At 45.1% G+C, this 13714-nt stretch overlaps 1 protein-coding gene across 3 annotated transcripts in view; it reads right to left on the reverse strand.

The window, feature by feature from the left end:
• MCM9 (minichromosome maintenance 9 homologous recombination repair factor) overlaps positions 1-13364 on the reverse strand; it is a 106896-nt gene extending 93532 nt beyond the window's left edge. For 2 of the 3 annotated variants that reach the window (XR_006680468.1, XM_004702208.2), the window contains exons 1-4: positions 13061-13364; positions 7513-7829; positions 6119-6200; positions 2594-2794 (exon numbers count right to left, since the gene is read on the reverse strand). Coding sequence is in view for 2 of the 3 variants with exons in the window: in XM_004702208.2 (XP_004702265.1) it covers positions 2594-2794; positions 6119-6200; positions 7513-7829; positions 13061-13364 (904 nt within the window). In the remaining variant the exon portion in view is untranslated. The remainder of the gene's footprint in view (positions 1-2593; positions 2795-6118; positions 6201-7512; positions 7830-13060) is intronic. The other variant, XM_045294346.1, reaches the window with a different exon arrangement.
• Positions 13365-13714: the final 350 nt, after the last annotated feature.

A 13714-nucleotide genomic window follows, 5' to 3' on the forward strand; every position in this document is an offset into this window, starting at 1 on the left:
CATTATCCTAAATTTGTTGTCTTCAATTGAAAGCTCTGTACTTGGGTTATGGTGATAGAGGTGCCCATAACTTTGTCGTGGAGGAAATGCACTAGAGTGAGTACTCTTCAGATTCTGGGTTATGTTTAATAGTGGGCTGTGCCCCTCAGTTACCCTAATGAAGAGAACTTGGGTTTGAGATGCCAGAGTCACCTCCGTTTGGTCCAGCAGACTCCAACCCCGTCTGTAAGGGTTTCTAGCCAGTGTCTAAGCACTAGGGTCAAGTGCTCCCCGAGAGGACTGCGGATCAGAATAATTGTAGACTCAACCTAGTCAATGCCACAGATTTGGGCCTCAGTGGGCCAGCTCAGATTGCCAAGAGCTGCTCAGTGAAGTATCTCCCACGTCCCACTAGGCAAAAGGAAGACCCTTGAAAGAAGAGCTTCCTGCCCGGCTCCTCACCCCGACACCCTCGTCCACTCTGAAATCAATGCTCGTGGGAAGGAGAGCAAGGCATCCTCTCGTGTGCTTTAGATACATTATCAGGAGGGACCAGTCCCTGGAGAAGGACATCATGCTTGGTAAAGCGAAAGAGGAAGCCCCTCAACAAGATGGATTGACAAGTGGAGTGACACAGGACAACTGGAGGTGGCGCAAGACAGCTATGCCCTGGCGCCCACAACAGTATTTTAAGGAGAATCTGTTCAAGAAGGATCCTGGCTTGTGTTCTCTCTCCCTGTTTCTCTCCCCACCACGGTTGCAATTTTCTTCTTATCCATCAAATGCGTGTAGCGTCGTGCGCAGGTCCACGGAGAGCACTGTGGTGCTCGCCTTCGTCACCAGGCAGAGCTGAGCTGTGGCACTTAAAAGCGGCATGCAAGGAAGAAGTCCATATTTTTCTAAAGATCTGATCCTGAGAAATACTTTTCAATTAAGAAAAAAATAATTTACAGATATTATGGGGGGCTTCAAAAAGTTCCTGGAAAAAAATCCCATCACCCTTTAAATCGCTTTTCAAAGACTGTTTGAAGCCCCCTCATAGATACTTCCCAGAGGGCTTGCTTATAGAGCCACAGGGGAGAGAAGTTTGCTTCTTTGCGAATGGATCAGATTCATGAGTGATCACACATGACTGCATGATACGTGGAAGCACAAAAAGTCCACAGACAAAAGCAAACTACGTAGATTTAGGCAAATAGGAGTCTTATTTTGTGAACTGATACCTGTACAGTTCAACATGTGATTTGAAAATAATACCAGATTGGAAGGAAAGTTTACAGAATTAGTCTCTTATGCTTTGTTTTTTCTTAGAAGATGCCTCCAAAGAAGAATGAAAACAGGCATTTGAAGATTTAAATAGTGTATTGTACATTGGGATGTTTAAATAAAAACCTTGCTCCGCAAACCCAAAGTTGTGATGTTTTGATTGTCATAATCACATTATAGTGTCCTAGTTAAGAGAGCCCTAGTGCCACTGTGGGCTACGCTCTGGGCTGCAAACTACAAACCCACCAGCCACTCTGCCCGGCAAAGGTGAGCTTGCTGAGCTGCTAGTGCCCGGCTATCAAAAAGTATAGCGTCTGGGGTCTTAAAGGCTTGAAGATAAACAAGCAGCCATCTAGTTAGAAGCAACAAAGCCCACATGGAAGAAGCACACCAGCCTGTGTGGTCATGAGGTGTTGATGGGATCAGGTATCGGGCATCAAAGACCCAGAACAAAAAATTCTATCGCTGTGAATGAGGGGGAGTGAGGAATGGTGACCAAAGCCCATCTGTAGATAATTGGACCCCTCACAGAAGGGTCACAAGGAAGAGATGAGCCAGGTAGGGTGCAGTATAGCACCGATGAAACATACAACTTTCCTCTAGTTCTCTAGTGCTTCCCCTCCCCCATCCCATCCACTATCATGACCCCAATTCTACCTTACAAATTCAGCTAGACCAGAGCATGTACACTGGTGCAGATCAGAGCTGTAAACACGGAATCCAGGACAGATAAACCCCTCAGGACCAATATTGAGAGTAGCAATACCAGGAGGGGAAGGAGAAGGTGTGGGGAGAAAGGTGGAATCGATTAAAATCATTGATGGGTGGTCTCCTCCCAGGGGGATGGACAACAGAAAAGTGGGGGAAGCGTAACAGTGGTTGGTTTAAGACATGGGAAAAATAATTTATAAATTATCAAGGGTTTATGAGGGAGGGGGAAAATGAGGAGCTGATATCAAGGGCTCAAGTAGAAAATGTTGATGGCAACATATGTACAAAGGTGCTTGACACAATGGATGGATGTATGGATTGTGGTAAGAGCCCCCAATCAAATGGTTAAAAAAAAGAAAGGTGAGCTTTCTGCTAGCATAAAGATTTAGAAGTCCTAATAGGATGCGGTTTTGCCATTTTAAAGGAGGAGCTACATATTGGTAGAGGCAATAGAAAACTTACTGTTTTAGTAGAATAGGAAGTGTTTAAGATAATAGTTCAAAACCAATGTTACCATGTGAATTCAGCTGCTGGGTTAATGCAGCATTTAAGGCTGCCCCAAAAGTTGTAGACACGTGTCTAAGTACAGAATGAAATGCCAGTAATAAAGAATCAGCTCTATATGCTAATCACAAACCTGCCAAAGGATTGCTCGTATAGCTTTCCCAAAAATCTTCAAATTCCTTTCGGACCTCCTCATCCACGATACTCGCCGCGGACTGTTCATTATTTACTTGGACGTAATTGGCCTTTAAAACTATCTCCACTTCACAACGCACATCCTGTTGGAAGGACTTCCACCGCTGCATTACAACCCCATAAATAGTGAGGTCGTCCCCTGTGGAAAAAGGCCACGTGAGTTGAGCAGCAGCACCATGCTATGTTCAGAGTTACCTGACGAGGGTCCCACCATGTGGACACTGGGACCACCAGGCACCCAGAAAACCATCTGAAGCCAAGAAGACCACACAATGTTGCCTGTATAGCTGAAAACTTGTCTTTTCCTAGTCTGTCACATGCTCATGCCCAGTAATTACCCTCACTGAGGTTATTTATTCATTGTCCTTACACTGGATGAAGTGTTCAGTCTGAGAATCGCTAAACATTTAGTTCCCGATTAGAGATGTGGGAATTGCAGACAATCAATTTGGTGTCAGGAAAAGGCACACTCTTCAGATGACTGGCACGAATCTTATTTACTTACTACATTTGTTAATATTTATTCACTGCCATTCTTTTCCTAATGAGCCAAGTTATATGTCAGCTATATCTTCTGAGTCCTACAAATATTTGTAGCCAAGAGGAAAAAATGTAAAAAGCACCTGTTGACAACTGCTTAATATTAGAGACACTTAGGAGAGAAAAAAAAGCTTAAGAATCTTTTTCAGTACAAAATGGATGTAGTTTAGATGAACTGTATGAAAATATCCTAATCTCTGTGAACATTATTATGTTAAGGCCAAGCTCATATAAACACTACTGTGCTGACTGAGCTATTACAAATTCTGGTTAAAATCCCAAGTCCTAGGTGAGCATAGTTGAACATGCTCATATGTCCTCATCCATTATGCACACCATAATCAAAGGTGTTAATTCCTTAGAATACCACTGAGAAAGCTGCACACTGCTAAAATATTTGGCATGATTTTCACATTCTGGGCTAGTGATTCTTGGGTGGGGAAGGTCGTCTTTTAATGAATCGCTCTTGGCTCTGGATATGGAACTATATTCTCTTTGGTTCCATAGAGCGCTTGCATATCATTTTAATGAAAAGTCGGCTTAGGAAATATTTTATAATATATGTGGAGAAGCTTAGCACTGAAAGAGGAAAATGATGGCCTTTGGAGAAATGAAGCGTTTGAGCTCTGTCCAATAGGGTATAACTGGGACTTAAGACTAAGAGATGAGACTTATGCCAGGGACACATCCTAGCCTGTGCTATTATATAATTTACTTACATAGGCTACACATCTCTGTAGGAATCAAAATATGTAAATTGCATAACCTTTGCCCCTTTAGAACTTAAATGAGAAGGCCCAGGAGTGTGTGCGAGGGAAGCGGAAGGCGCTGCCTTTAGGGGATGTGTTTCCCTCCTTTTTTTCAGGCTGGACGTGGTAGTGGCCGGGATGCTTATGAAAACTGCAGCTCGTAAGCAATCCTCCGCGGGTCTGACACTTGATAATTTAAAAGACGCATGAGTCCTCAGTGCCTTTCAGTTCTATAAGGAAGCAGTGAGGGAAAAGAAGGGTAGGTGGCGTACCTGTGTTGAAACGGGCAATAGTACGTATTTGGACTAGGATAGTTTTTCATTAAGCATTCAGATTCCTACTTTGAGGCCAAAAACTGTTGACCGTCTGCTTCTCTGAGATGTCCACCCTCAGCTGACTAGTGCCTTGCACATTTTACAGACCTATTGTCAATAGTTGAAGAATACACTCACATTTTTTTTCTTTTTGCATTTCATATGTAGCTATCCCCAACACAAACATTTCAAGAACATGCCAGATTATATATAAATCATCTCTTCAATAATTTCATAATTCAGTTCACAGCATTTTTATTCTATAGACATGGGCTGTTACTATCCCTCACCTTCCTGCCGGTACTCTAAATTTTCCTCTCTTCCCAGACACTCCAATGTGGAGAGGACAAGGGGATGAGAGGGGGCAAAGGTGATTCAGGCCTAGTCTGATAGACCTAAAGATCAAAGCATTTAACTCAGAGTAATGTAACAATTAGGCTCTGGAACCCTCAGATTTCTAGACTAACCTCAGCGAGCCTTACATTTCCCTGATCATTATAAATTACCTGGACCAACTGCCATCGTGAGACCCAAAGCCCTGCTGAGGTGCTGCACAGCCTCTCCTCAACTGTCTTCATGCAAAAGAACTCATCCTCACCTAAAGCCCGTGGTGGGACACCTCTGATTATTAGGTTCTGAGACACAATCAGCCTCCCTGTAGCTTCCACCCAGTGAAGCTCACAGCCTCTTCTGTAATTACAACGCAATGTCTGTGTGACAGAACACACTGAGATCAGGTCAGCAGACCACAGCAGAGTGTCACAGTGCAGAGCATCTTCCTACCAGACCCCTCTGTGGGAAACAGAATGGGAAGACAGTGTAGATGGATGAGTCCTTTTTACTCTTAAGAAGTCTGGCAGGCTGGGTTTCTGGAGTGGAGGGAGGTCTTCACCCTTGTGAGTTGGAGATGAGTGCCAATCACATTCTCATAATTAATATTGTTCCCCACTGTATCCTCCCATAATAGTGCTGCCTTAAAGTTACCTCTCACAAGTACATGGCTGATTACCATGTAGCCGGCAGCTTTAACAGATAGGAGCAAACATGCGCTATTGCTCTCTAGGTTCTGTCCCTGTCCCCAGCACTGGTTACTCCTCCAATGAACTCGGGTATCTTTAGGGTTAGAGAACAGCCCACTTTGTTATGTATGCGGTTAACTGAAATGAAGGGGATTGCATACCCCGAGTATACATTTTGGTGTTGGGAAATATATTCTCTCTCTCTGCATGAACCTGGCTCCTGAAGTCATAGCAGCAGAGGTGAGCCCTTGCATGCTTTGTTTTGTCTGATGTCTCTTTTAATTTACCCTTCAATTACACAATTGCCTCTTGGACCCATTCAGTTGTCGGGGCTGATACCCCACACCCCATGAAGAAACCAATAGCCTTAGACAGGCACATCCTCTGATTCATTTCATATGCTTGCCTGCTAAATCCATGATCATTTTAAAGTCACTGCTGCTGAGCTATGGTGTATTAAAGGAAATCTCACATGTGAACTCATCGGCTTTGTGTTATGTCCAGTACTGCCACTTAATTCACTCAATGGCATCAGGCAAGCCAAGTTCTTCATCAGTAGAACCAGCACCTGGACTAGATCTTTAGGCTTCAGCTCAGCTCTACTGACTTTTATCTTCCCTCACCTCCTTGACAATATCTGTCCTAGAGGCCAGCAATTATCCTTCCACATGCCCTTGCCCATGATCTTGGGAAAATAAAAGTGGGCTCTTCCTAAACAGTATTTTAGGATTTTCTTCTTTAAAAAAAACAAAAAACATCTTATTGGGGGCTCTTACAGTTCAGGATTTTCTTTCTTTCTTTTTAGGATTTTATATACAAGCTAATGAAAGTTCATTCTTACCAGATTTGCAGCTGTCCACTAAATCATCCTCCAAGATAACCTTCATGGATCGTGGAATACTTCCAACAGATAGCCTTTGGACCTAGCAAGAAAAAGCAGATTACTAAGGATATCACATACAAATTGATTAAATATTTAGAAGACGAGCAGTTGTTGAAAATAAAGCATCTATTTCTCTGAATTTATCAAATTTAATTATGATTGGGGGGCATAAAGAATTTTCTGGAAAATCATACTATTTTGTAAATCACTAGAGGGAACAAAAATCACCAGTGTGAAAACTATCTCTAAAGAAAACCTATCTGCTTGGTGGACTGTCGAAAGAGAACCACCACCACTGCTACTACCACTCAAATCACTTACCTGGAAAGAAGAGGCATTCTCTTCTGATCACTAGTCACCGTTTGGGACAAATCACTGAGTTCCTTTGAGTATTCCTTAGTAGCAGGACCCTGGTCTTCACAAAAAAGACTACATTTCCCAGGTTTCCTTATATCTACTAAAACTCCAAACACTGCGACAAGAGTCAACTCTTTAGGACAAGATAGAATGGTGCCTGTCAGTTGCCAAGACTATAACGCTTTTTAGGAATAGAAACCCTCACCTTCCTCCTTCAGAACAGCTGGTGGTTTTGACCTGCTGACCTTGCCAGTGCATCCCCTGAGCTCCTTGCATCTAATGGATGGTCATAGGACTAAGTTCTGGCCAATGAACACCCAAGCTGACTAGTTTTTAGGGACTTCTAGGGAGACATGAAAGTTTGGTTGGGCAGCATGCTCTTCTGGCCATTCCACCTTGCTCTTGTTCTGTCTAGAATCCCAGTATGATGGAGTTGTAGCTACCCTCCTGGACCACAGACATCCCTAGAAGAGAAGCCATATGATAACAACAGTAGAGATACTTGAGGGCTTGACATGGAGAAGCCTACATTTTACCATTTCTTCTATTTGTTCTAGATGAGAGAATAAGCCTTTGCATTTAAACTGTAAGGAAAGGAAAGCCAGGCGTAGCCCCAGTGATTGCTAAGAGTTGGTACAGCAGCAATAACACTTATGAGTAGCTAATGTGGACTTCTTAAATATTCACTTCTTTAATTTTAACATGATTAAGTCACTCCACATCCTGCTTGTCAATGTTTCACTTAAGAAGATTATTTAAGTGGTATATGGCTGTGTAAAGTCTTACCAAAATAATATTAATGATTATTTCATGGCTTTCAAAAAATGTACTTGGATATAGGTGCTGTGATCTGAAGATCAGTCTTCCACAAAGTAATGGCACAAATTCCATATGTAATTAACCATGCGTTCTCCAATCTTAGTAATTGACCCCCTGCTGATAACCACTTGGCTTTCCTTCACATTCAGTTTATTCTCCTGAAGGTGATCTTTTACCTGTTCCTGGATCTTGATTTCCTGATAATCTCTGCACACAGCTGGAGAAGAAGACACGCCCGAGAGGCAAGTGAACTTAGCGGAGTCACAGCCCTCCAGGCTGGGGCAGGAGGATGGCCTGCAGAAGGTGTAATACTGCTCAAAGTCAGCCTTGACCACAAAGACATGCTTGCATTTGTTACACATGTAGTCCCGTTCAAACTCCAGCACCTTCACGAGGCTTGTTCGAATCACGGTCCCTGTGACAGACAAAAAGTGCCCCACATCCTTGGTCTTAGGGATGTGCTCCCTCACCAGCTCGGGGCAGATGGGCAACCCTGACGGAAGAAAAAAAATGCAAAGATCACATCACTTACACCTCGGGACTGGACGCCATCAGCGTCTTTCTCACGTTCCCTGGGGGAGCACAAGTCCAGGGAAGAGGCCAGCGCTGCAGCCACTGTGCCAACCTGGCTTGTCCAGGGTCCTCTTTCTTACTGCTGCTCTACTTTACCATGCATGATGAAGTCCCTTTCATGCCCCAAGTATGTGAGACAGAGTCTCTCCATCCTTGCTTCTGGCTGTACGTCTTCCAGGACAGATTTGTGTGTTCTATCCGATGGAAAGAGGGCTCCCTTCCTATGATTTAAATACCCAGATTGTACCCACATCCAACAAAGAACATATTGCTACTCACGCCACCTAAAAGCAGTCCCTGACTCTGCCTGAACCACCAAGAAGGCTCCTTATTGTTTTAGTTAGGGTCGGGTTATCCATGGATAACTTGCACAGTACTTTCAAGCCTTGAGCTGTCTAGACCAACGGTTCTCAAACTTATTTGGCCTACAACCTCCTTTCAGAAGAAAAAAATTGCTCAATACGCCCCTGGCAAATAAAATGTTTGTACTAATGTCCATAACACAGGATAAAGTGTAAATCTGTCTGCTTTTGCGGCCCACCTGGATTGTCCTAGTGCCCCCAGGGGGCAGTATTACCTACTTTGGGAAGCACAAATCTAGAGGTTTACTCCTGACATGCATCACTGTATCCCTTGGTAATTTGGGATATTTCACAATTTAAAACAAACAAGAAGAAGAAGAAGAAAATGAGAAACTAGGCACCAGAGAGATGCAAAATGTAAAGGAAGTTTATGTTTGGAAAAGCCTTCTTTCTTAAATTTGGCTGTGACACGGAAGCATAAAGATGCTGGCTGTGATGGTCAAAAGCATGTTTCTGAACAGGTGTCAGTTTCTGATCATCGCAGCCAGCTACCACCATAAAGCGACCGTCTCAGGAACCCACAGAGGCAGAACTTCTGTCCTGTGGAGTTGCCATGAGTTGGAACCAACTTGATAGCAGTAAATTTGTTTCTGTTTTTGTTTTAAACAGGTTTACAGGGCAGCACTTGCTAAGCCAGTAAGCTGTTTCAGGTAGCATGTCATTTCTTGTCCTTAGAATTTGATGATTCAAAACCTGGTAAGTGATCACTTCACTATGCAGCTGTAGCTATCAGATTTATCAAGTTCATGCACAATAACTTCATGCATCAAACAAAATGTATGTGGATTGTTTAATAGAAAATGGATTTATTTCTGTAAATATTCACCTAATTTATAATAAAAAAAATTTAAGTCAAGAAACAGAACCATTCTAGATATGATTATCCTTTCAGCTTTTATGCCAGCACGTGTTCACCCTGTCAGTACATCTATGCAGGAAACCAGATGAAATTCATCAGAAGGTAATGTGAGAAGCGTGGAACTTATCAACAACAAAACCCCATCAGTTAGATGAACTGAATGCTTAAGGTGCCAGGAACCTTAGTCTGGTGTCGCCTTGAACGCTCACTCTCTGTGCGTCAGACAGGACTCTCCTGCATCTACGGTACACCATGGAGCAGGTAAGCAGGTCAGCATAGCCAGCAGTAGTGTCTACGGCTCCTTTTCCTAGGCTCCCAATACTGGTGGCGGACTGGGAAGCACTAGGTTGGTGATTAAACCCACCAGCTGTTCCTCAAAAGAATTAGGCTGCTTGCTCCGGTAAAGACTGAAGTTTTGGAAACCTAAGGAGCAGTTGCGCTCTGTCCTATAGGGTGCCCGTGAGTCGGAACCCACTCAAAGGGAGTGGGCTTGAGTTAACATCACGAAACTGAAAAAGAGAACGTGCTACTCCGGGTTCCTGCTCAACTGCAGACTCTGCCAAGACACACAGGTCCCATTTCGTAAACTCCTTGGATTTCCAGTGAGTAAAGTCTCATGCATAACTGATAAACTTTTACACAATTGCATATAGGTAGCTGTTTGCTATTTTCGGCTTGAAAATAAATTTTGGTTAAAAATGTGTGAATTGGGTACAATAGTCTCAGAAGCCCAATGGAGCATCTACTCCGCCTACAGAGCTGTGCGTGTTAGGTAGCACGAGGCAGGGACGGGGGGATTGTCCCCTCTCCATGCCTGAAGGCCCCCTACAGGTGAGCCCTCAGCCAGCTATAAGGGCTGCTGGGCATGCCCCAAATTCAGTCTGCCACCCCACCCCAGCCCCAGCCCCAGCCAGGTGGGTGGTACACCTAGGCGGCCCAAACTAGGCCCAGGTGGGCTTCATTCAGCTAATGGGGTCAACCAATACCTTCGACCACGCCTCCCAGCCAGAGGCCTCAGATACTCTGAGACCACGAGGCTGCTGCTCTTCTTCACCCTTTGGCTCTGTCCTGTGCCGCTCAGCCATGTCACAGTCTCCCTGGTCTCAGGTGACCACGTGTGGGTGTGCAGTCCCACGAGGTTGCCCGTGGTCAGTGACTGTCAAACCTGAAACTTCTTCCGTCCATAAAAACCCACTGGGATCACAAAGTGATCAGGCTTCGGCACGAATTCTTTCTCGCGCGAAGCCAAGAAACGAGGGACTTCCCACGCGAGAAAACTACAGTAGGACTTGGAACAACTGGATGCTGAGAATAGCACGTTTCCAAGAACGTATCTAGTCTGAGATAGACCTGGCAGATAATAAGGTATTTAGAGACAGAGCTTATGAGACAAGTTCTGGATACAAATATATAAAAATTTACCCTTGTTGCTGTATAGGTGGGAGCTGACACAGAGGGTCAGGACAGAGCCACCCCACAGAAGAGGAAGCAGGAGCCAAGAGAAGGGGGCCCTATCTGAGCCCTGAGAACCCAACACCTACAACCCCAAAATCTCACTGCCTTCGTCTCATAGAACAGGCCCATACAGTGTGCATGTGTCTACGTGTGCGTGTGCATTGCATGTGTTGGAATCGAGGAACGAAAAGGCAAAAGAGCATGGTGAATGGGACCAACACTGGGATTCCATAAAATTGACGAACTGAATAGTAGCAATCCCTCCAGAGAAATAAAGCAGTAGGAATGGCGAAAAGTGCCCCCAGTTTGGCCATGAGGCAGTCATTGCTAACAATGGTGAGGGTAGTTTCGGTGTGATGGACAGAAGGGACACCAAAGAAACAGATCATCTCAGGTTGGCGGTGAAAAGCTTGGTGTCTGGGCGAGAAAAGTGGACACAAGCGTTTAACGATGGCTATTTCCCTCTTACAAAATGAGGCCTGAGAGAGAATACTCCAACCTATGTGTCAGGACTGATCCGTGGTCACCCCTGCTAGCACATCCTCTCCCAGCGTGTTGACTTGACTGGGTGACTAACTTCACAGCGCAGCCTGACCCGTGTCCCTACGTGGGTGGCTTCTTTTATACTCACTGACCTCAGGGTGCGGGTTAGTGCCGCATCGACATCAACATTCTCCAGGAGAGACCCGGCAACAGAACCCAGAAGTCGCACACCTTTAAATACTCAGTCCCCAGTTCTACTGATGAAGCCAGCATCACTTCTGGGAATAAAACCATTAAAAGGGGCCTTTGGGGAAGAGTCATTAAATCCTGCCCCAGCTCTTATTCACTGGGTAGGAATTCCCCAACGTCTCACCACCTCCTCAGCCCAGACTGCCATGACAGCAGCTTTCACAAGCACTTACTGCCTGGGCCACTCAATTTGGACCTCAATCACACATACTGCTTTTCAGTGTCCATTAACTACTTCATGCCTGGAGGGCAGGGCCACTTCTTGAGCCCCCTCCAGGCCCCTGCAAAATGCCCTTTGGGGCAAGGAGAGAAGCAGTGACTGCAAAAAGAAGGGAGAACTGACTTTTCCTCCCTCGCTAGCCTCCCCGTTACTACCTCTGGCCTCATGTCTCCCAGGCCAGTCACTAAATACTTGAGATACTTAGTTTGAAAACTAGTGTAGATCCAGGAGCTTCGCACCTCTGTGCCTTTCCTTAAACACTCCACGTGGTCCAAGGAACTCTCCCGACTCCACTCACCCCAACACTGCCCTCAAGTTCCCCCTCTGGCAAGAGCGCCATCCTAAGTGCGGGGTAGTGCACCAACTGACATGCGCGCAAACGGGACAGCTCAGCCGAGCATCACAGAGCACACGGATACACAGTGGCAGGCTGCCGCTGCTGCCATCCTTAGGGGCCACCGAGTCAATAAAGACCCATGCAAGACTACACACCTGTGCAGTATGCCAACATTTCTAGCAGCTCCCTGGTGATGCTGATACTGCAGGTGCAGGATCCACACTAGTTTGAGAACCTTCGACCTGGGCTGGCAAAGGCGGTAACATTCCTGAAAGAGCCATTTTGAAAATTGTTCTGCTCTTTTATCCGTGAATGGTACCGATCTGACAGCTCAGCACTAATGACGCCTTAGTGCCTGACTTTAGGACTCGGAGAGGGCACTGGTTCTCAAAGCGTGGCTCTGGGCTCCTGTGCCACGATCATCACCTGAGAGCAGTTAGAAATGCAGGCTGTTGGGCCTTGCCCTACACCTACTCAATCAAAGCTCTGGGAGTGGAGCCCAGCCATCGGTGTCTCCACAAGCCCTCCTGGGGAGGCTGATGATGTCCACCACTGTTTGAGAACCAGCCTATGCATGCCATTTTCTCTTTCCAATCCACTTCGGTAAATATGAAGGTAAAGGTGTAGGTCTAGTTGAGCCTCTCATCAAAACCACTGGGAATATCAAATACACCTTACCAAAATTCAGCTCACTGAATCGAGCCGAGGCCGGCTCACAGCGACCCCACAGGGCAGGGTGAGACTCTAACTTTGTACCGGAGTAGAAAGACCCATTTTCTCCTGAAGAACAGCTGATGGTTTCAAACTGTTGACCTTGTGGATCGCAGCCCAATGCGTAAGCACTACGCCATGAGGGCTCCTTCAATCAACCTTAGGCTAACAGAAATTCTACAAGACAAAGTACGAAGCAGAGAATCTTAAAGAGAAATTAAACGCATATTTTGAGTATCTTATGCTTCTAAGAGAGTGAACCACAGACATCTTGAGTAAAATGCCTTCCCTAGAGTCCCAGATAGGGGTGTGATTTCCCTAACTCCAGATCATTTCTATCCTCTGAGATGTCAAATGTGTCATTCTGCTTGGGCATTTCCATCACACACTGGCCTCAACTTCTCTTCCTAAAGCTCCCCTTTGAGCTCTCAACTTTCCTAGAGTAACATGGCAGTACCATTCTTAAGTGACCCACCTGATATCCTAGCATGAAGATTTTGCTTCATGGAGACATCCTCAGGCTGAGAAAGGGACTGAAGTATCGACAAGGCAGACCTTCGCAATGCACTGTCAAAAACAGTCAGCACCTCATTGGGGAACACGTTGAAATATTCCCCAATTTCCATGTTGGTTTCAAAAAGGGTCATGGCATTAACCACCACTGGGTAATGAGCATCTTCATCTTTTTCCTTCAAGATTTGAAGGATATCATTCTTATGGTATTCCGACACATAGGATTCAAATACCTGGCCCACCAGGGTAACCTGATCAGTATTCATCTTGTCTCTAGGTAACAAAAGAAAAAGAACCAAATTAAATATTTGCTGATTCATGATTTGCCTGAAATGATATCATAAAGTATACAATTTAACAGAAAAAAATATTTAGTTAAAAATCATCTTCACTTTGGGTCACACCATCATCTCAAAATCATATTTGAACGTTGGTGTTGGGGGCCGAGTTGGTTCCGATACAGAGCAAGCGCCTTCACACACCCGAAGGAGACGCTGCACAGGCCTACTCCACCCTTACAACCAATGCTCCGCTGCCCGATTCCACTGACCACCAGGGAACACCAGCCTTACTTCTAAAACCGGACTCACTGCCAGCAAGTCCGTTCCAACCCAGA

This window comes from Echinops telfairi, unplaced genomic scaffold, assembly GCF_000313985.2.
Source record: "Echinops telfairi isolate 266 unplaced genomic scaffold, ASM31398v2 ScPeMD7_3533;HRSCAF=4204_0, whole genome shotgun sequence".
Classification (NCBI taxonomy): Eukaryota; Metazoa; Chordata; class Mammalia; order Afrosoricida; family Tenrecidae; genus Echinops; species Echinops telfairi.